The 23,433-nt window shown below is 39.0% G+C and overlaps 1 protein-coding gene across 1 annotated transcript in view; it reads right to left on the reverse strand.

The window, feature by feature from the left end:
• The window catches only part of Poxn (paired box pox-neuro), a 107,493-nt gene that overhangs the window by 12,641 nt on the left and 71,419 nt on the right, over positions 1 to 23,433 (reverse strand). The window contains exon 3 of the mRNA XM_028174868.2: positions 17,692 to 17,912. Within this exon, the coding sequence (XP_028030669.2) occupies positions 17,692 to 17,912 (221 nt within the window). The remainder of the gene's footprint in view (positions 1 to 17,691; positions 17,913 to 23,433) is intronic.

Below are 23,433 nucleotides of genomic sequence, written 5' to 3' on the forward strand. Positions count from 1 at the left end.
ATAAAAATAAAGTATAACTTCTTACGCGCGTACATAAGTACACGCAACCTTTTTTTTTGTATTTTTGGAGTTTACTCCTTTAGAATCGATTTACATATATAGGCCCGGGGTATGAAAATTATGGGGACCAAAATCGTACTAGCATGTCACACGAAATGCGTTATGCGCCTGATTGGCTCCTGATTGCGTGATGCGTGCGCGCGCCAATCAAAATCGTACTAGCATGTCACACGAAATGCGTTATGCGCCTGATTGGCTCCTGATTGCGTGATGCGTGCGCGCGCCAATCAAAATCGTACTAGCATGTCACACGAAATGCGTTATGCGCCTGATTGGCTCCTGATTGCGTGATGCGTGCGCGCGCCAATCAGGAGCCAACGCGCGGCCGCGTTATCGCAGGTGACGCCGGGCTGCTGCGCCGGCAGTCCGCCACAAAGCCTCGTACTGATCGCGCGTTTCTCTCATTATTGTATTTTCATATATTTGTTAGTCGTTTGTTTTGTGTCTCGTTAATTTGTTAATAATCTGTAGTGTATCGTGTTGTCGTAATATAGAACTATTTCTCGTATTGTTTCGTTTAATTTTTTATATCCAGTAAACTCCAGTCGTGCGTCGGAGCGGACACACACACTTTTTTTGGAGTTTATTTGGAGTTTACTCCTTTAGAATCGATTTACATATATAGGCCCGGGGTATGAAAATTATGGGGACCAAAATCGTACTAGCATGTCACACGAAATGCGTTATGCGCCTGATTGGCTCCTGATTGCGTGATGCGTGCGCGCGCCAATCAAAATCGTACTAGCATGTCACACGAAATGCGTTATGCGCCTGATTGGCTCCTGATTGCGTGATGCGTGCGCGCGCCAATCAAAATCGTACTAGCATGTCACACGAAATGCGTTATGCGCCTGATTGGCTCCTGATTGCGTGATGCGTGCGCGCGCCAATCAGGAGCCAACGCGCGGCCGCGTTATCGCAGGTGACGCCGGGCTGCTGCGCCGGCAGTCCGCCACAAAGCCTCGTACTGATCGCGCGTTTCTCTCATTATTGTATTTTCATATATTTGTTAGTCGTTTGTTTTGTGTCTCGTTAATTTGTTAATAATCTGTAGTGTATCGTGTTGTCGTAATATAGAACTATTTCTCGTATTGTTTCGTTTAATTTTTTATATCCAGTAAACTCCAGTCGTGCGTCGGAGCGGACACACACACTTTTTTTTGTTATTAATTGTAAGTAATTTGTAAGTAATTTTTTGCCTTTATTGAATATCGTATCCGAATTTCGAATCACAACATTGCTAACATATACTTTAGTGTTTATAACTGAATCAAATACATAACTTCGTAATTCGTAGAAAATCAACAAAGGTTCGTTCCAAAAGCAGTTCGTTTAAAGGACCTTATTTAAAGGACATTGAATAATTCGAAATTAACGTCACCATCAACCTTTGCCCGGATCATTACGAATCCTTTGTCTTTGCCTCATTATCTCGCGGATCCATTAAGGGACTTCCGCGCCGCGTAGTCGATTTCTTTTTCGTTCCTAGTTCATTAACGAGTGATCATGTCAACTCGCACCTGGGCGCGTCACTACGTAACATATAATTTGACGCTGACATAATATTGTAAGCATCTGCAATAATTCTATTCTTGGGTTGGTAGGCGAAAGAAAAAGAAAAAAGTAGGTGGGGGTGCAAATAAATGTAACCTTGTTTGAAACTTTGGCGGTTACCTATAATATAAACTTAATTATTAAAGGAGTTCTTAAAACGAGTTTTAGTTTTAGCGAGTTAGCTTAGTAAAAAAAACAATGCGTTCTTAAAGGATCCTACAAAATAGTTGGTGCTAAAGTTTATATTGTCGGAGTGAGCCGACTTTTTTCCCCTGCCTAAGCTGATAGCCTTGAGAGGCTATTTCAGCGTAACCTTAACTAGTAGGTGAGTTCACGGGGTTCAAACCTGACGACATTGCTAACACGAACCCTAGCAAGAGCCGTGCTTTGCCGAATCTACCACCGGATCGGAAACGCGACCCACTGAGAAGATTCGGCGAGAAACTCAATGGGATGTGAGCCCTTCGTCGCAAGCGACGAGTTCGACGAGAACGATGACCGGTGCTTGAGGTACCTAAAAGCACCGTTAGTGGATCGGGAGGATCCGAAATGACATGAGCCGACGAGTACCAGTGGTAGTACCGAAAAGCGGATCACAAAGAGAACAGACTCTTTGACTCTAATAATCTACTCGCAGATCTATCCTTTGTCGCACCCTTTGCGTGTACCCTTTGTCGCAAGCGACGGGTTCAACGAGAACGATGACCGGTGCTTGAAGTAGGTACCTAAAAGCACCGTTAGTCGGTCTGTGTTTTTAGTGCGCGTTTTTTAATGTTCTCGATAGCGTAAAAGTTAACTCAAATTTGTATGGAATTGGATCGTTTGCGTACGTTTGCCGCTAGGGGCGCTGTTCCAACTGCATACAAAAATGGCTTCACTTTTACGCTATCGAGAATGTTAAGAAACTCGCACTAAGCACACAGGAGGATCCGAAATAACGTGTTTAGGCCGACGCGGACGTCGACTGTATACCATTTGGTCTCTTATTCTTCGTAAAGCTACGCGGTCGAGTCGCTAAGGGTCTATGCAAAGTAAGTACCATTATATTGTTAAATTAATGGAAAGATTACCCAATTATTTCGTTCGGAAATGAAAATATACCCTACATAAACTAGAACAACATCAACTATTGCATAGTTGGTCATCTATCCTTTTCTATTTAATAGTAAGGTCTTCTGACTCTGAAGATTTTAAAAACATACCATATTGAATAAATTAAAATGAAACTAATAAAAAAAATCATAACCCATTTTTATTTACATCGCAAGCAAAAATCCATTTGCACGCTGTCAAATGACTTGAATTAACGCCATCTAGACGAAAGCGTCGTAACTACACGCGCAAAAACTTTTATTGGATATGTCAAGAATATGATTGATGCAGCAAAAAGGAAAGGTTCATTGAACGAAGGCAACCGTGGACTGAGGAACCGGTGCACAAGGCTGCCAGTTCGAAATCCTGGAACGTCCATTGTTATCCCTAGAATTACTATCATTGATTTTTTATTTTACGTTTAGCAACATTCAAATTTCTAAAATAAATATTAGCGCGCTAAAAAGGTCGCCATCTTACTATCTGTGCAAGTCGAAACTTTGAGAATGACCTAAATAATATTATAATAAATCTATTGTTGGTTTAAAAATTCAGTCTAAAATGTAATGGTAAAACTAAATAGTTTTTTTTTTAAATATAATTATAAGTTTCAACTGTTGTTGAATACTCGTTTACGCTTTTACGTAGGTATTGGATACACTTGTAAAAACGGTACAAGTATTTTTTCAAGTATTCTTAAGGTTGGATACAATGATTATACTATTAAAATTTATATAAAATAAAGGCCTAATTTTTACAGTATTATTCTGTAGTTACGTAAAATATTTTCTAAAGAATATAATTTGGAGTAGGTACTCCTCATGTGGTTCTTTAAACGTGCAAGTTTAATAAGTAAATAATTATTATCGAAATTCTGTCAGTTATTATTTTCTGTATACATAGACAACGAAACGGCTGTAACGATTTAAATGAAATTTTCAGGAAACCTATTGATTGGCCTAGCGGGTAATTGTCAAGTTTAGTAGCGACCGGATCAAAGAGAAATCAAAGAAAGCCGGGTTCGACTAGTCTATGCATAAATAGGTTATGACAAAACAATTTAGTACGGTAGTCTTGTGTTCTTTCAAGCGATTTTATTTTTTATTATTTAGTGGGTAGAGTAATGTTTGCTAAATATGCAGTTCAATTTGAAATTGTCAAAACACACAAAATACAAAGATATTATAAGATACAAATTTAATTTATCTATCTTGAAAAGTCTACGTAAGTGAATACCTAATGCATCTGTAGAAGATATGTTTTACGTAAATAAAAATACATTATTATCGGATTTCGATCATGAGGCGAATACTAGCTATTTCCTTATCAATCTACAGTTTTTTTCCCTTAATTATTAATATATTATTTTCGTCATGCAGTTCTAGGCATTATGAGTAATGCAAGGTTTTTTTGTATTCTGTGCTGAACCAAGATGGGATGCGATAATTTGACAGTGATTACTTGTTCTTTGTGACAGCTCTTCAAATTGCATTCAGCATTCAGCACGCCACGTTACGAACTATATTTCTATTTTAAGAATATTTTCCTAACTTTTAAGTAACGTTATGGACAAGGGAAACATGGTATCAAGGTTTACAACCCAAAAAAATATAGGAACAAACAACTTAATATATTCACCCAATAAATATAATTTGTTCAGTTAATGAGTTGATATTTGAAAAGCACCTGTCACACTACGAGTGTAATCTGAAGATTCAATCGCCGAGGGCTGCGTGGGAAAATTGACACTTGTGCTTTTTTTATTATTAGAATCGATTTGTAGTATTTAAATCTTTTTTTTTTTAAGAATGGTGCTTGTTTTTTAATTTTCATTGTAAGCAAAGGGGTGAGAGTGGTCGAGAGAATTTAATTTATTGACATTTTTATTAATATTGACCTAGTGGTTTTGAGTACTGTAATGCCTACTACTAGCCGTCTAGTTTTGAAATCGTCGTGGCCTAAAGGATAAGACATCCGGTGTATTCGTGTAGCGATGCAACGGTGTTCGAATCCCGCTGGTAAGTACTAATTTTTCTAATGAAATACGTATTTAACAAATGTTCACGAATGACTTCCACGGTGAACGAATAACATGGTGTAGTAAAAATTAAACCCACAAAATTATAATTTGCATAATTACTGGTTGCAGGACGTCTTGTGAGTCCGCATGGGTAAGTACCGCCACACCGCCTATTTCTGCCGTGAAGCAGTAATGCGTTTCGGTTTGAAGAGTGGGGCAGCCGTTGTACTGTAAAAACGGAGACTTTAGAACCCATGTCTGTCTGCCCATGTGTAGCGGAATTTACGTTTAAGATGACTATGGGCTCCGGTAACTACTTAACATCAAGTGGGCCGTGAGCTCGTCCACCCATCTAATCAATAAATAAAAGTTTAGTTACAATCGTTTTTTTTTTTTTCCTACCTATGCTGATAGCCTTGAGAGGCTATTTCAGCGTAACCGTGGCTAGTAGGTGAGCTCATGGGGCTCAAACCTGATGACGTTGCTAACACGAACCCTAGCAAGAGCCGTGCTTCGCAGAATCTATCCCCGGATCGGAAACGCGACCCACTGAGAAGATCCGGCGAGAAACTCAGTGGGCTGTGTCTGAGAGTTAATTTACTCGTCGAGCCCTACGTCGCAAGCGACGGGTTCGACGAGAACGGTGACCGGTGCTTGAGGTACCTAGAAGCACCGTTAGTGGATCGGGAGGATCCGAGATGACGTGTATACAATCGTAAAACACCTATAAAGTAGGTACAATTTACTACCAAATTATAATTATTGTTAAGAATATTCACAGATGCTTAAAGAAATGCGATTTTCTTCTCTCGCAAGAGAAAAGATGATTAAATTCTATATTTAAATCATATTAGGGCAATTAGATCTAATGGAACTTCGCGTCCACCCTTTGCCCGCGAAATTGCCATCTGGGATTCCTCATCGCCGTTTTGAGCAACTAAAGCAAAAACAACTGAAATAAGTGCCGGTATTACAGTATTAATTGACTAACTAAATGTAATTACTTTCAAATAGAAGCACATAGAGAGTGGTAACTAATTGATATTGTCAACTATTAAAAACGCGATCGCGTCGGTAATGTGTTGCCAGCGTTGAATATTTCATATTAATACGTTTTACTGTTCAACATTGCCGTTAATATCCCTTTGGCATGTAAGCCATTGTTTCTGATAATTGTCCGATACCTGCATTGCACGGAACTCGATTCGGTATTAAATTGTATTTCAGTAGACGTCAAAGGGTTATATTATTAAGCGATACATAATTACAATGTGACGGTAATATATTTGTCGGAGACGGTCATTAGTTTGGTAGCTAAACGAAACGACGCAGCACGATTTTCGAGAGATGGCAGCACGATTGCGGTATCGTCGGAACTCGGCTAACTTAGAAGTCGTCGTGGCCTAAAGGATAAGACGTCCGGTGCATTCGTATCTAGCGATGCTCAGGTGTTCGAATCCCGCAGGCGGGTACCAATTTTTCTAATGAACTACGTACTAACAAATGTTCACGATTGACTTCCACGGTGAAGGAATAACATCGTGTAATAAAAATCAAACCCGCAAAATTATAATTTTCGTAATTACCACCGCCCGGGCGCCCCGCCTATTTCTGCCGTGAAGCAGTAATGCGTTTCGGTTTGAAGGATGGGGCAACCGTTGTAACTATACTGAGACCTTAGAACTTATATCTCAAGGTGGATAGCGCATTTGCGTTGTGGACGTCTATGTGCTCCAGTAACCACTTAACACCAGGTGGGCTGTGAGCTCGTCCACACATCTAGGCAATAAAAATAAAAAAAACTTCGTGCTACGAAACAAACAAACAAACATAAAAAAACAGTCGAATTGAGAACCTTCTCCTTTTTTGAAATCGGTTAAAAAAACTTTTATCTTACAGTTCGAGCTCTGAAGAAGCATTAATGTCAAATATTTACATTCGTTCTTTATATTTGCGCGGGAAAACAATCTCTTGATCGGTCGTAGACTATATTATTTTTGTAACTCGGCAAAGACTCCGACGTGCAGCCTAACCTAAACGTCAGCCCGCTGAGTTTCTCGCCGGATCTGCCTAGCGGGTCGGGGTTCCACATACGGTAGTACGGGTAGTTGTTAGCAAATTTCACCCCTCCTGGATGGGTCTGTGCTCGCCCACCTGTCCTGGTGAAACTGGAAAGGCCTCCAGGCCACCTAATCATTCAATCATAAAAAAAACTTTTGTATCAATAGGCAAAGGCTATTGGGCTGCACGTCCTCTGCTTGACAGTGCTCACCTCCAAACATAGACTATTATAATGCTAAGAGAATATGAAGAGAGAATAATACTCTGCTCAAGACTAAGACTAAGACTAAGACCAAGGATTATTGAGCATTACTCATTCATAAAATGTCACATTGACTCGTACACAGAAATAGATATTTTTTAATAACACTAGCAATCATAATAATAGTTGATCCGGCAATATACCTATATTTCATAGATTGATGTGCTGGAGGTTCGTAGCATAAAATTTTCATAATTCTCTATTTTTTCTTTCCTTTTGTCTCCTATGCTGGTAGCCTTCATAATTCTCACGTGAACAAATCTATTATAAGCGAGCTCGGCGACATCTCTCTATATATATATTCTAGGAAACTCGTGAGTCTGCACGGGTAAGTACCACCACCTCAACTATTTCTGTCGTGAAGCAGTAATGCGTTTCGGTTTGAAGGGTTGGGTGTGTGGCGGCATTTAAGTTGTAGTTGTCTATGAGCTCCGGTAACCACTTAACACCAGTAGGGCCGTGAGCTCGTCCACCCATCTAAGCAATAAAAAAAATAACTCAACCAAAATAACGCCACCCACCTTGAGATATAAGTTCTAAGGTCTCAAGTATAGTTACAACGGCTGCCCCACCCTTCAAACCGAAACGCATTACTGCTTCACAGCAGAAATAGGCAGGGTGGTGGTACCTACCCGTACGGACGCACAAGAGGTCCTACCGCCAGCAAAGTACGTATTTCATTCAAAAACTAGGTGCTTTGTTTTGCGGACTTTGAACACTGTCCCAGTCGTAACTCTCGATACGAATGCATCAGTGTGCTTAGTGCGAGTTTTTAACGTTCACGATAGCGTAAAAGTTAACCTAATTTTGTATGCAGTTGGAACATCGCCCCTAACGGCAAACGTACGCAAACGATCCCATTTTATACAAATCTGAGCTAACTTTTACATTATAGAGAACGTTAAAAAACTCGCACTAAGCACACAGGCGTCTTATTCTATAGGCCGCGACGACTTCAGTTCGAACGTCATTCGCGAAGCAGCTACTCTTGAGCTGTTAGGTCTCCTTCGGAGGCGCTCGGGTAGCTGTTAGCAAATCCCACCTCTCCTGGCTGAGCCTTTGCTCGCCCGCGTGTCCTGGTGAAACTGGAAAGGCCTCCAGGCCACCAGTAATCTTTCAATCATAAAATAAAAAAAAAAGTTCGAACAACTTCGGGCTAATAGATTACGCACGCGCGATGTTTGAGATTTAAAAAGCTTCATACACAGATCCTTTCGGAGTTGTTTATTGCAATGGGTATTTGGTTAACTATGTCTGTATGGCCGAAAAAAAATTTGCGACTATGTTCGATCTAGTTGGATTTGCAATATGTACGCAACATCGAATCATCGGAATGTTACCCGGTCACCGTTCTCGCCAAACCCGTCGAGTTAATTAACACATAAACACAGTCCACTGAGTTTCTTGCCTGATCTTCTCAGTGGGTCGCGTTTCCGATCCGGTGGTAGATTCTGCGAAGCACTGCTCTTGGTAGGGCCAGTGCTTGTAACACTTCTGGTTTGAGCCCCGAGAGCTCACCTACACGCTAGGGTGAAGCTGAAATAGCCTCATATGGTTATCAGCACAGGCAGGAAAAAAAAAGTAGTTTTAGGGTTGTCGAAACTCAGTAAACAATCTCGAAGATGATCAATCGACACGACCTGTCAACCCTGCGAAGATTGTGTCATTTGGCGGGCTTAGTTCGCGAGTGTGCGCCAACCCTCTAATTGGTCGTAAACAATAAAGTATCAAGAACATTTTATATAACACCTTCAGACGGTTGCGACGGCGGATCTTTTTGTTCGTCATTTCGCAGTTTAAATTTTAAAAAGTATACAAATTTGATACGTTGAACTTTCGGGTTTTTTTTTATTATCATTATATCGAAGGGTGAAAAGGCTATTCGGTTCGGTAACTTTACAGGAGACCCATTTAAAGGTAAAATTTTGGAAAAAATACCATACCAAAAAAAAAATGTATAGCTATTCGAATGGAGTAAATTTAATTGAAGTTCAATTAAAAACATCGAATTGTTGATGTTAATACCAAATAAAACGGAGCTTTAATTAAAAAGATAAATGTCTCGCAATAAAAGTTTTTCACTCCTCGAAATGATATTATTATCTGCTAAAACTTTGATAAATAAAATGGATGTATAAATTGACGAGCTCACAGACTACCTAATTTTAAGTCGTAACCGGAGCCCACAGACATCTACAACGTAAATGCCGCGACCCACCTTGAGATAATAGTTGTAATGTCTCAGATTTTGCAGTACAGCGGCTGCCCCGCCCTTTAAACCGAACACATTACTTTCTACTTCTTCTACTTCTACATACACATTACGTTCTACTACCAGTAAGACCGTCTCTCTCTCTCTCCTTTTAGTGGACAATTTTTAATACATTGATATGGTACTCCTTACTTCTATCCTCGACTAACTGTACAAAAAACTATCGATCTCTTGTAAACCCTAGTGATTTTCTCATACAGAATACACTATTAGTTACATTTTCTTACGTTGACGGTGAAACGACAAGAACCTTCGGCAACAACTTCACCTCAATCGAACGATGAATCTAAAAATATCGAAAATATTCTTTATTAGATTTAATGAGAAATTAACTATGCTAAATATATATGTGTATTCTATACTAATATATAAATCTACAGTGGTTGTTACGGATGTTCCGTTATGACTATTGAACCATGCATCCGATTAACTTGAAACTTGGTATCCATGTAGAAAATACATGTACTTAATGGATAGGTTAATATTTATATGAGTGTGGGAATCCCTAATAATAATGACAATAAATAATAATGTTAATTTTAACTTTTAATATATATCTATGTAATATATTTGCCCACTGAGTTTCCCGATTGCCAGATTGCCAGATCTTCTCAGTAGGTCGGTATTCCGATCCGGTGGTAGATTCTGCGAAGCACTGCTCTTGTTTGGGGGGCGGTGCTAGTAAATTCTTTCAAGTTCAGCCCGTGAGCTCGCCTACCAGTCCTAGCGTAACAGAAATAGTTAGGCTACAAACGAATAGGCAGGTAAGATATTGTTTTTAGTGTCCGACTAATAAATCACGAAGCTGACATTCGATTTCACAGATTACCCTCCTACCGTAAAACCCTTTGCTAATTTAATCATAAATACGGCTCGTGGATCATAAAGTTTTGCCTCGTAAACGTCACTCTTGCGGGGATTTGAAATGAGTACTTACTCGGTTTTTGTCGTAGCTCGCCCTAAACTGTTTCTCGAGAGATATTTCAAATCAAATCAAATCAAAAAAAAATTATTCAACATAAATGAAAGTACATACTTGTTGAACGTCAAAAGAACTACCGCCAATTCACAAGAACTAGCCTCCGTCCTGAGAAGAATTGGCAAGAAACTCAGCGGGCATGTCTTTTTTTTAAATACTTTTTTTTTAATATATTATTTTTAAATATTCATTTTTACAATGAGTATTGTAACGTAACAATTATTACAATATTGAAATGCACGGAGCAAGCAACTCATTCCCACTTTGTGCAATCTTCTAGATAATCATTGACTTGATAGTAAGCTTTATTGCACAGCTGATGTTCTTTAATAGTTTTCTTATACCTATGTATATGTAGGTTCTGAACAGCTTGTGGGATTTTGTTGTAGATACAGGCGCACAGACAAACCTAATTAAAACCTAAACATAGAATATGTTTTGTTAAGGTCCCGCTAACATTACCTCAGTTTTGCACGTGCCGCGGTAATTTTGGAATAATGTGTCGAATGTGCGTTATACGCGTTAGCGTCAGACTTTTTGGCGGGAACGCGAGGAGTGAAGTTGTGTGATTTGTTTTATTTTGTCTATTTAGTGTTTCTTCAGGTTTAAATGTGTAATAACGTGGTTTATTAACTGTTTAATATCTGTGAAAGTGCACAAATGTGGGAAAATGAAACAAAGCCGCTGGACGTAACTTCTCGGGAACCTCCAAAAAGTCCAATCAAAAAATTAAAAAAAATTACCACCATTTTACGAAGATTATATTTCATCCCATATCATTTCATTCCATTTGATTAATGTCTCAAATTAATCATCTTCATTTCATTTCTCTCGATTTCATTTCATTTCATGCCATGTTTCATATTAATGAAAAATGATATTATGAAGTGAAATGAAGCTGTCATTTCATTTCATAACATCATTTTTAATATAAAAAATATGTATAAAAGATTATTTAACCTGGTATCATACCTGATACCTTTGCCTTTCCAATTGGATGAATAAAAATACTACTGCTACATGTCAGTGTCATTTATAATTCTAAACTTAAGAAGTTTTAATATTGAATTTCGTGCCATTTACTTACAGAGTGTCGAACTTTTTATCTTCTTCTTTTTGTCCTTATCCCGCATCCGATCGGCACAGCATGTTCTATTAAACATACTGGATAAGGATTTGGCATGAGTTTTACGACTGGTAACAACACACCATCAGACGATAGACACGTCTTCTAACAAAAGCCATAAAAAAAACTTATACTTAAAATAACGATATATTTTCAATATTCCTTCATGTAATTCAAATCCCCCACAAAACTAAAGAGTCTTCTAAATTTGATAAACAAAACGAATCAATACATAAAGTCGATCGAGTTCCGTAATAAAATTACTTCGGTAGTGAAAACCATTGCCGAGAAATTAAAAAAAAAAACATAACGCTCAATATATAATCTGCTGTGTCGAATGCGCAGTGTGGGAAAACATGCTATATAGTTGAGGGTTATATGTTTTTTTTTTCTTTTTTGATAACCAATATTTACCGTTAGATTTTAATAACTGTTGTAACGGATAGCAGAAACCAGACATAGTTATGATATTTCATGCTTTTTGTTAAATTTAAATTGAATATCAGACGAAATAATAGAGTTAGTGGCATGTTTTCGTTGGATTGAATTCGCGGAGTTAATGTTCCTATGGTTTTAAGTGGAACTCTGCTAAGTGGATTGCCCATTGACTTAGACCAACTTTTTGTTTCTGAACTAGAATGAAGTAGATGGTGGTATTTAAATTACTGATTTCGCTTAGTACGCGAAATTTATTTATTTATTTGTAATTAAAGATGCGTTTTATTTGGTATTAGCATCAAAAGTTCGATGTTTTTAATTTAACTTGAATGAAGCTTAATCCATTCAAATAGCTGAATAATTATTATTTTTTCCAAATTTATACTTTAAATAGCTCTCCTGTAAAGTTGCAAAAATGTCGCTTAAGCTTTAAGCATTTCAGCCCTTTATATTATTAATGAAATTTTCGACCTTACTTTTCAGGGGTTTGGTGGTATTCCTGAATGTGTATTTTATCTTTGATAAGACAACAACTCAACTGTGTGTTTAGTGCGAGTTTTTTAACGTTCTCGATAGAGTAAAAGTTAACTCAAATTGGCCTACATTGGCAAACGTTTGCATTCGTTTGCCGCTAGGGGCGCTGTTCCAACTGCGTACAATTTTTTTTGTTTTCGGGCCGGTAGCCGAAGCTCCTTCGACTTCCCGCGCCTAGGGGGCGCGCGGGATATGTGGGACTCAAGGATCTGCAAGGTGTTGGAAGCAGAGCGCGGGCCCAAGGAATTTTAGGGCCCACCCACTAAACGACTCCCCTGCACTCTTACACCCGACGTCCGATCTCCGTTCGGGGTCAAAACCCGGTCGCACACGGCGCCACCCCGAGGACGCCCGACCGACGGGTCGTCGAGGCGATAGTCGACGACCAACGACGTCGGTCTCCGCGGTACGGCGGCCCTACCAGGCCGCCCGGGCGATGCCGCTAGTGTTTCGGGATACCACGCTGGGCCAGATCCAGCCTGCCGGGTCGAAAAACTGCGTACAAATTTGAGTTAACTTTAACGCTATCGAGGACGTTAAAACACTCTCACTAAGCACACTGAAGGGTAGTTACTAACCTGTATCTATACGGAAGGTTAGATAGAAAACTTAAGTTTGAAAAAAAAAAGAAAAACCCAGAACACACGTACGCACGTTTGTTAAAACAAAAAACAAAAAAAAACTGATTTAATTCAATATTTCACGCTTTTCAAAACGAAATTGTTAAGAGATCGACAGAAGTTAAAATATATTTGTCGGCGGCGTCGCTTCCAACTGATCGTGATTGAAGCCGCAACCTGTTTCGTTGCTATTAACCGCTATTTTTATAACGATTATCTGCTATTTAACACGGTGCGTTATCATTAATGTCTGTGAATTAATTGGAACAGGATAACGTTTTGTTTTTAATATTATGATAAAAGAAAGTAGCATCTTTCTAACTTACGTTTGAAAATGGGCAGCGGCTACCACCAGTAATTACGCAATTTATAATTTTGTGGGCTTGATTTTTATTACACGATGTTATTCCTTCACCGTGGAAGCCAATCGTGAATATTTGTTAAGTACGTATTTCATTAGAAAAATTGATACCCGCCTGCGTGATTCGAACACCGGTGCATCGCTAGATATGAATGCGCCGGACGTCTTATCCTTTAGGCCATGACGATCCCAGTGTGGTCAGAGCGCGGAGGGCCCAATCTCGGCGGTCCGTGCTGGAGTCATGGTCCAGACGGCTGACTGATCCTTCGGCTGGTCGTAGAACCGTCGAGGCGATTCGCCCGGTCCTTGTGGATTGGGTGAATCGTGACAGAGGACGCCTCACTTTCCGGCTCACGCAGGTGCTCACTGGGCATGGTTGTTTCGGTGAGTTCCTGCACCGGATCACAGCCGAGCCGACGGCAGAGTGCCACCATTGTGGTTGCGACTTGGACACGGCAGAACATACGCTCGTCGCCTGCCCCACATGGGAGGGGTGGCGCCGTGTCCTCGTCGCAAAAATAGGAACCGACTTGTCGCTGCCGAGTGTTGTGGCATCGATGCTCGGCGACGACGAGTCGTGGAAGGCGATGCTCGACTTCTGCGAGTGCACCATCTCGCAGAAGGAGGCGACGGGGCGCGTGAGAGACGCACAATCCCGCTGCCGTCGAGCGGGGGCCAGAGAGTCGGATCTCGCCCAAGCCCTGGCCCTCTAAGTGTTTCGGGTCCCCCTCACATGTCGTTCTGGGGACCGGCGAGGGGGGCCTAAGAAGACGACGTGCAAGCTGCTCTGCACGCGTTTTACGCAAGAGCATCCGGGTGATGGAAGGCCGGCTATCCTCGACCCACGCTGGTTCTGGCCCAGCGGGGTATTCCGTAGGGTAACTCACTCTAACCGGCGCCATCTAGGCGGGCTTCGGACAGTCTGCCGACCGAGAGGGCTGGTGGTCGTGGCGCCGACGACAGCCAGTCCGACGTCCCGAGGGGGAGGGTGATGGGAGAGATGTGCTCCGCACTAAACGCTTCACTTTCCCCCCTTTGCCTTGTCATGAGTTCTGTCTCATGCGAAGTTTGGACGTTGGTTGTTGAGCGACAGGAGGTTTTAGTCAGTTCGACTCTGACATACCCCGCCCAGTATCCCCAGAAAAGGGCGGAAGTCGGGCGATTTCCTCCTGACCAAAAAAAAACGATTGGCGCTAATCAAATAAAACTGTACACATAACGACTATTATTGATTTCAGTGCAATTTTAAAGGCCTCATATTATTAACCACGTCTAGACGTCAATGGATTAAAGTGTAAACAATCTTCTGACGATAAATTAGTCGATTCAGAGAGAAAAAACAAAACTTTTATTTATTTATGGCATCCATCGAAGTAGCCTCTAATTATGTTCTGACTTTAAATAAATAATAATCAGAAACATACAATTAATTAATTGTATAAAATACTAGTTAAGCTATATATGTATTGTAATATTACGTTAAATAATTTAATCTAATCATTGATTCGAACTCTAATAAGCTTTTGCTTGTATTGGTGGACAAGCTCACAGCCCACCTGGTGTTTAGTGGTTACTGGAGCCCATAGACATCTACAACGTAAATGCGCCGCCCACCTTGAGATATCACTTCTAATGTCTCAGTATAGTTACAACGCCCCGCCCTTCAATCCGAAACGCATTACTGGTTCACGGCAGAAATAGGCGGGGTGGTGGTACCTACTCGTGCGAACTCGCAACACATCCTACCACCAGTAAAATTAGTGGATTGACCAGTAATCAGTGGAGATAAGGCTTTCGGTACAATGGCATGATTTTCGCTCCTACACTATTTCGGTTCGGCTCCTACCACGATCTACTCGCAAACAAATCACTTAAATTTAATTATCTATTACGTTTATAATAAGAATAATATACACAGTATTCGTACATAGCACACAAGAACACTACACACAAAACACGCCACGACCGCCAGACATACAACAGCCACTCGACACACAACATTCATCAAATACACAAAATCCAACAGACACCACTCATACAACGGCAACACAACAGCCAATAACGCAGTGAGGAGGACGACGAAGAGGAAGACGAGGAAGAGGAGGCACTACAGTAACACACGCTGGGGTTCTCTCCACACAAGTCGAGGAAGAAAAACCACGAATAATAGAGAAGATCGTCTCAATTGACACACAAATACGCTTTCTTTTACCAAAGCGTAATATTAAAAGCAACAGCGGGCTTTACGGAAATAATAAAAATAAATGACACCACACAATTCTGTAGTTATTATAAATGCAAAATTTATTTCCGTTCGTTATCATAAGATATTAGAATTTTTTTAATAACTTTGAAAGTTAAAGTTGTTTTGTTTAAATTTATTCTTAATATGTTTAGTTTTTTTTACGGATAATATTTGATAATCGTCCGGTTACTTTATATTTTTAGTTTATTTCTCGTCATTTTCTCATCAATCATCAAATGATAATTAAGAAAAACTAACGTGCGAATAAACCGTAAAATTATTAGATAAATTATTATTAGATATACTTTTTCATGTCGGTAATGTTACATGAAACTCTATTAAAAAAAGGTTTGTTTTTTGATTATTATTTTTTTCGAACTAAGCCACCCCCGGTGAGGTCACAAGCGATATACTAATACGTCCAATAAAACAAGTGGTCGCTTGACCGCTGGAAGCGTAGATCTTGATTAGTCAATTAAGAATCCGAATAACAGCGTCAATAAAACGTATCCGATGATTTCTCAGTATTTTTGTTACGTTGTAATCAATATATCGACGGCGGCGTTCGTCTGTTGTTGAAACAAATGTAAGTTTTATTGGCGTGTCGAATCTCCTGAGGTCGGCGTTGCTGTGACCGGAATTCTCGAATCTCGCTACGGGTACCGTTCGCGTTAGGATGAAACCTTTTTTTTTCAATAATGTTTGACATAAAAAAAAAAAAATTATCAATGCACGCAATGGAAGCCGCTAATTCATGACAAGTCATTAATTTCGTGACGACAAATTTCTTGTGTCCGCGTTACATTTCTGGTTAATGGTGGTTCGACATTTGAGATTTCCGGCTTCTATGAAGGCAGTAATGGTGTTGCCATAAAAAACACAAAAAATCGATAAATCGATAATAGTTACTTTAACTAAATCAATGCTATCATACAAAAATAATCATAATTATTGTTAAAGGTACTTTCTGTGTTGTTATTATTATTATATATATTTTTACAAAATGAATAGTGAACGATTGAAATAATGTATGATAGAAAAAATTAAATCATTTTTCCGGTTAATTTTCTGTCAACATATTTTTTGTCGGGGCAACATTTGTACGGTAACGTATAGTAACCCGTGTTTGGCCTAAAAGGTACCAGGCCATAAACTCAAAAAAAAAAATCCGTACGGGGGTACCATTCCAAGCGTAGTCGTTCAATATTTTTAGAAAAATATTACCAAACTAGCACAGAATAATGAATACAAGGAAGAACTAGGATAAATATGAATATTTTTTTTTAGTGTAACCAGATTACCGTGCAGCTCTGGGCCTAGATCTGGCATGCCCCTTTATACTCATTATCCGCCACCATTGGCGACGTAATGTCTTATTGTAAACGAAATTTCGCTTAGAAACTTATTCGGAAACAAAAACCGTGCACGGAACCGCGTTTAAATCGTAATTGTCTCGATCTGCGGCCGTGTCGAAAGGCCACCTCAAGAAGCCGAAAGCGATGTGCCGCTTCGGAGTTTTATTGTTCATAATTACAACTAAATGTCGGGCCGAAGTCTTGTGTGTGTGATTCTTACGTTTTTTTTTTTAAACTATATGTATTACACCTTTATTTGGGCACCGAATTAGAATATGGCGTCTTTTTTTGTTTTTTTTTTTTGTATATACTTCCTTGTATGTAACGAATCATGAATTTCATTAGATGTGAAATCTCATACGAAAATTGCATGTTAGAATTAACTTTAGATTTTACTGGTGGGAGGACCTCTTAAGTCAGCATGGGTAGGTACCACCACCCCGCCTATTTCTGCGCGTGAAGCAGTAATGCGTTTCGGTTTGAAGGGTGCGGCAGCCGTTGTAACTATATTGAGACATTAGAACTTATATCTCTAGGTGGGTGGCGCACTTACGTTGTAAATGTCCGTGGGCTCCAGTAACCACTTAACACCAGGGTGGCTGTGAGCTCGTCCACCCATCTAAGCAATAAAAAAAACTAACTAGGTAAATAAGTAGTTTTCACAAAACCGCGAAGTAACTATCTAAATATATAAAAAACCTTCAAGACCAACCTTAGTCTTGCTTCCTCCGATTGAACCGGGCCGAATCGAGCCGGTCTCGTAAAACCTCGTCAGGATTTTGGAGACGCATCCGTGAGACACTAACAACTGTCTGCTGATGTCGCAAGGCCTGACGCCCATGATGGCCAGCTCGACAATCCTCTTGCGAACCACGTCGGGGAGGGGACGACCGTTTACGAAAACGCCCCCTAGCTGATTGACCCCGGCTTGACCTGGGAAGGAAACAAATTCATTACAATTTCACCTTGTCTTTAGTTTTTTTAATTTTCATTGCTTCGATGGGTTAACGATCTCACAGTCCACCTGGTGTTAAGTGGTTACTGGAGCCCATAGACCTCTACAACGTAAATGCGCCAACTACCTCGAGATATAAGTTCTAAGGTATAGTTACAGCGGCTACCCTTTAAACTACCCCACCCTTCAAATCGAAACGCATTATTGCTTCACGGCAGAAATAGGCAGGGTGGTGGTACCTACCCGTGCAGACTCACAAGACGTCCTACCACCAGTAGTACCATGCTCGGACAAAAATGCTTTTAGGTATGACTATGTCTGTCTAATTATAGACTTGGAAACAAAAAGGTCTTAAATGCCTCATTGTGAATACGTATTGTAAGTCTAAAAGACACGGTACTAATGTCGAATCTTCTACCACTAAACAGACAAATGTTTCACTTTGAAGAGTAACACAGATATTCCAGTCGACATCGCCCAAAACACGTCATTTCGGATCCTCCCGATCCACTAATCAAGGACCGGTCATCGTTCTCGTCGAATCCGTCGCTTACGACGAAGGGCTCCGCGAGTAAATTAACCCACAGACACAGCCCACTGAGTTTCTCGCCGGATCTTCTCAATGGGTCGCGTTTCCGATCCGGTGGTGGATTCTGCGAAGCACTGTTCTTGCTAGGGTTAGTGTTAGCAACACCGTCAGGCTTGAGTCCCGTGAGCTCACCTACTTGTTAGGTTAAGCTGACAGCCTCTCAAGGCTATCAGCTTAGGTAGGAAAAAAAGGAGATCATTAATTTTGAATAAAAGTTTAAAATTATTTTTTTAATTCTTTCGGTTAATTAAAAGTACTTTTACGGTTTAATCTCACATTTATTAATGTCATTACATTATTTCGGTCATTTCGGATACAGTTTACAGCTTTTACGGTCACGGACAAGCAGCTTTAATTATAATTGTATTAATGATTATTTACGCCTACATTTTCCTTATTAAAATAATCAATAATTGTCTGAGTAATTATAATAATATCGAGACTTATAATCTATAAGTTTTAAGGGATTTTATGACCTGGTAACTAAGACCTTTAGGTCAAGTCTTATTTTAATTTGAATGAAAACTTTTTTTATGTGAAAAATGATATTATAAAATGAAATGAAGATATGTAATTAATTTGAGACATTAATCAAATAGGATGAAATGAAATGATATGGGATGAAATATAATCTTAGTAAAATGGTGGTCATTTACTAAGATTTTTTCAGTGGACTTTTTGGAGGATCCCGAGAAGTTATGTCCAGCGGCTTTGTTTCATTTTCCCTCATTTGTGCACTTTCACAGATATTAAACAGTTAATAAACCACCATTATTACCCATTTAAACCTGAAGAAACACTAAATATACCAATTAAAACAAATCACACAACTTCACTCCTCGCGTTCCCGCCAAAAAGTCAGACTTATAATCTACATGTTACATTTGTCTGAACAAAAAAAAAAGATCGGAATATAAATTCAAAGAGAGTTCTAGAAACATTAACTAAGACATTACCTTAGCAAAAATCGATAACCAATACAAATGCTCGACAGGAGATAGTTCATTGCATAAACCATAAAATACGAATAGAAAAAGAAACAAACAAAATAAATTATATCTTATCTTTAATCAAATCTATATCTCAATTTACGGACGAGGGTTGAACTCTGTCTCATTTCGCGCTAATAGCCGCCGACGCACCTGCCTATTCTTGCCGGCTAATAGAATTTTGATTGCCAAAACTGAAATGACAATGTTCAAACCTAACCGCTTATTCTGAAATTTCCTTGTAATTTCGGGAGCCCCTCTTGGAGAACTAAATATAGATATTATTCAACTGGTTATAAGCCCCTCTTGGGGAGCTAACAATATATAATTTCATTTGCGTAATTACTGGTGGTAGGACGTCTTGTGAGTCCGCACGGGTAGGTACCAACACCCTGCCTATTTCTGCCGTGAAGCAGTAATGCGTTTCGGTTTTGAAGGGTGGGGCAGCCGTTGTAACCATACTGAGACCTTAGGACTTATAACTCAAGGTGTGTGGCGCATTTACGTTGTAGATGTTTATGGGCTCCAGTAACAACTTAACACCAGGTGGGCTGTGAGCTCCTCCACCCATCTAAGCATACCATATATATATTATTCAACTGGTTATAATTGGAACAATGTGTATAATAATATAATATATTGACGCTTGAAAGGCAAACGTGACTAAGCGACAATGCGTGAACTTTACAGTAGACTAATTTCAAGTTGAAATACCTGAAAACAAAATTTATTTTAACGAATCCAGCTGTAGTAGAATGTAGCTAGTAGCTGTAGGATTGAAATGATTTTAATAGACCTAGAAATATATATTTTTTGCACATCGAAAATGGTTATTGCCTATCATTTATGTACAAAGCAGTTATTGTCGCTTAGTCACTTTTGCCTTTCAAGCGTCGAATTATGCTCTCTAGTAAGTATGTTATATCCGTGGAGACTTGGTCCGCGTGGAATAGTTAGTTTGGGATAACGCAAAATTTTACCCGCAATTTCATTTACATAGAAGGTGAAAATATTTTTGACTAATAGAATGTTAAGGAGGTATTTTTATGGTACCAAAATCATGATATTTAACCGACTTCAAAAGAGAAGGTTATCAATTCGACCACCATTTTTTATCTATGTACGTTCAACGATTTCTCGAGAATGGTTGAAGTGATTTTGATAATTCATTTTTTTTTGTTCGAAAGACTAGACTGCCCGAATGGTCCTGTAATCATCAGGATCTGATGATGGGATCCGGGAAAAATCCAGAATAATCTACAATTTTCAAAGCAAAAATTTAGATGTTATACATAAGTTTTTTAACGAGCATAGGAATTAACAAACAAAAAATACAGTAAGAATAAGAATACAGACAAACCTTTGAATTTGTATATCTGCATTGCTAGGCGAATGAAATCAAGGTTTAGCTGGGATGTTACTGGTACCAATAATATAATTGTAATATAATTGATATTAAAGTGGCCTGCTTCATGAAGGTGGTATTTACGCATCATTGGTACAATACAAAAAATATTCGAAACAAAATAATCAAATAACATTACGTAATTGTAAAGATAAAAACGACATGTTTTATTACTGTAATCTGTGGTAAATAAGCGCTCGAAAGGCGGCAAAGCAACAATTAACACATCCGCGAACCGTATCGACTCGTGAAAACATTACAGTAATGAATACAGCCTACGATATTGTTAATCTTTAATAAACTTAATGAACGAATCAAGGTGCTGGTGATGTATTATCTGTGCTCAATGGCGCTGTGTTTATTTCACCGACTTTTTGGCGGGAACGCGAGGGACGTTGTGTGCGTTTTTATTTATTTTGTCTATTTAGTGTTTTTTCTGGTTTAAATGTGTAATAATGGTGGTTTATTAACTGTTTAATATCTGTGAAATTGCACAAATGTAGGAAAATGAAACAAAGCCGCTGGATGTAACTTCTTGGGATCCTCCAAAAAGTCCACTGAAAAAATCTTAGTAAATGACCACCATTTTACTGAGATTATATTTCATCCCATTTCATTTCATTTCATCCCAGTTGATTAATGTCCCAAATTTATCATCTTCATATCACTTAACTCCATATTATCATATTTCATAAAAATAAGAATATAAATTAAAATAAGACATGACTTAAAGGTCCTAGTTACCAGGACACAAAAACTTTTTAAAAAAATATATTTATTTCTCCGATGATGTAAGTACACTTTGTTGTTTTAGATCGAATTTCTTCGACCATTTTAAATTTTTAATTATTAATGTTATAAAAACATATTTTTTATGTCAAAATAGGTACTCTAAAAGGCTCTTAGTAGGATGGCTGAAAATCAAAATTGCTATTTACTGAAGACTGTTCGTCACAACTTGGACAAAGTGATTGTGACGGGCAAAGTAGAAGGAAAGAGACCCCGCGGCCGATTACCTAGCCGTTGGTGTGATCAAGTAACCGCTCTAACTGGGTTGCCAGTCGCAACCGCCATTCGAGCAGCTGAGGACCGGACGAGATGGAAACAGCTCACGAGACAGGCAACGGTCAAGTTTCAGGGACACGACCTTCAGCAATGAAGAAAGTGACGAAGAAGAAGAAGAAGAAGTTCGTCACAAATCGCGACTTCACATAATATACGTTATATAAAATGCATTGATGGTATATGTCGGCGTTAAGCCAGGATTTACACACATAACTTCTTTTACAATGAAAATACAATACAATTCTATAAAACTTTAACATTACTTGTTTACAACAAAAAGCCACGCCTGAGTTATTCAGTGGTTTTTACACAATTAGCCATTTTGTGTTGGTTATAGCAACTACAACTTCTTTTATACAAACAAATGTAATTACTGCGAAACAATTCACAAAACATAGCTTAATATTCAAAATACATATTTTAGTGATTTTACATGACTCACATTTAATTTATTTTACATGAATTACTTTTAAGTAATATTAACTAACATTGTTATTATCCAGCCTAATAATAGATGGCGCCAACAACATCATTGCATAACAATTACAATACTTAATTAAATTATTAGTACTGTTAATTATAATATAAATTATTATTAATATTTATGCTTTATTCATATTTAATCATTTATACAGTCATTTGTGTTTTTAAACAATAATATAAACATTAAACATATTCTGAACATTTTCACATCAAAACAGTGTCTGCTAATTCTTAAATATGGTAGAATAACAGTTTTGTTGCTAATAATAAATAAATGTTAATATAGAATAAACTAATCTATATATTATTATGTTAATTATTGCCAACAGTGGCGTTTGCGCCCATACGGCCATACTGATTCCAGCGCGTCCCTTGCGCTGTTTTAGCATTTCACATAACAGTAAACAAGTCATATCCCCTACTGGGATCTACCCAATACACAAGGCACCATTCACCCTTACGAGATCTAGCTAACACACAAGAGGATCACCCAACGGGATTTACCCAACACACAAAGCATCACTCATACAGGTCTAGTTAACTCGCAAGCCATCACCCTTACAGTATCTAGCCAACTTACCAGGCATCACCCTTACGGGATCTAGCCAACACACTCGGCATCACCCATTCGGGATCTAGCCAACTCACAAGGCATCACCCATTTGGGATCTAGCCAACCCACAAGGCATCACACTCTCGGGATCTAGCCAACCCAAAAGGCATCACCCATTCGGGATCTAGCCAACTCATAAGGCATCACCCATTCGGGATCTAGCCAACTCATAAGGCATCACCCATACGGGATCTAGCCAACTCATAAGGCATCACCCATACGGGATCTAGCCAACAAGACCAGGTTTAAGGATTCGCATGGTGGCCCGCCAGCGTTTTAGGAAGGATAATTGGATAGGAAAATAAAAGTAGATACCATAACAAATTATAAATCATTTTACAGCAGAACAAATCTC

This window comes from Bombyx mandarina, chromosome 28 (genome assembly GCF_030267445.1).
Source record: "Bombyx mandarina strain Sakado chromosome 28, ASM3026744v2".
Lineage (NCBI taxonomy): Eukaryota > Metazoa > Arthropoda > Insecta > Lepidoptera > Bombycidae > Bombyx > Bombyx mandarina.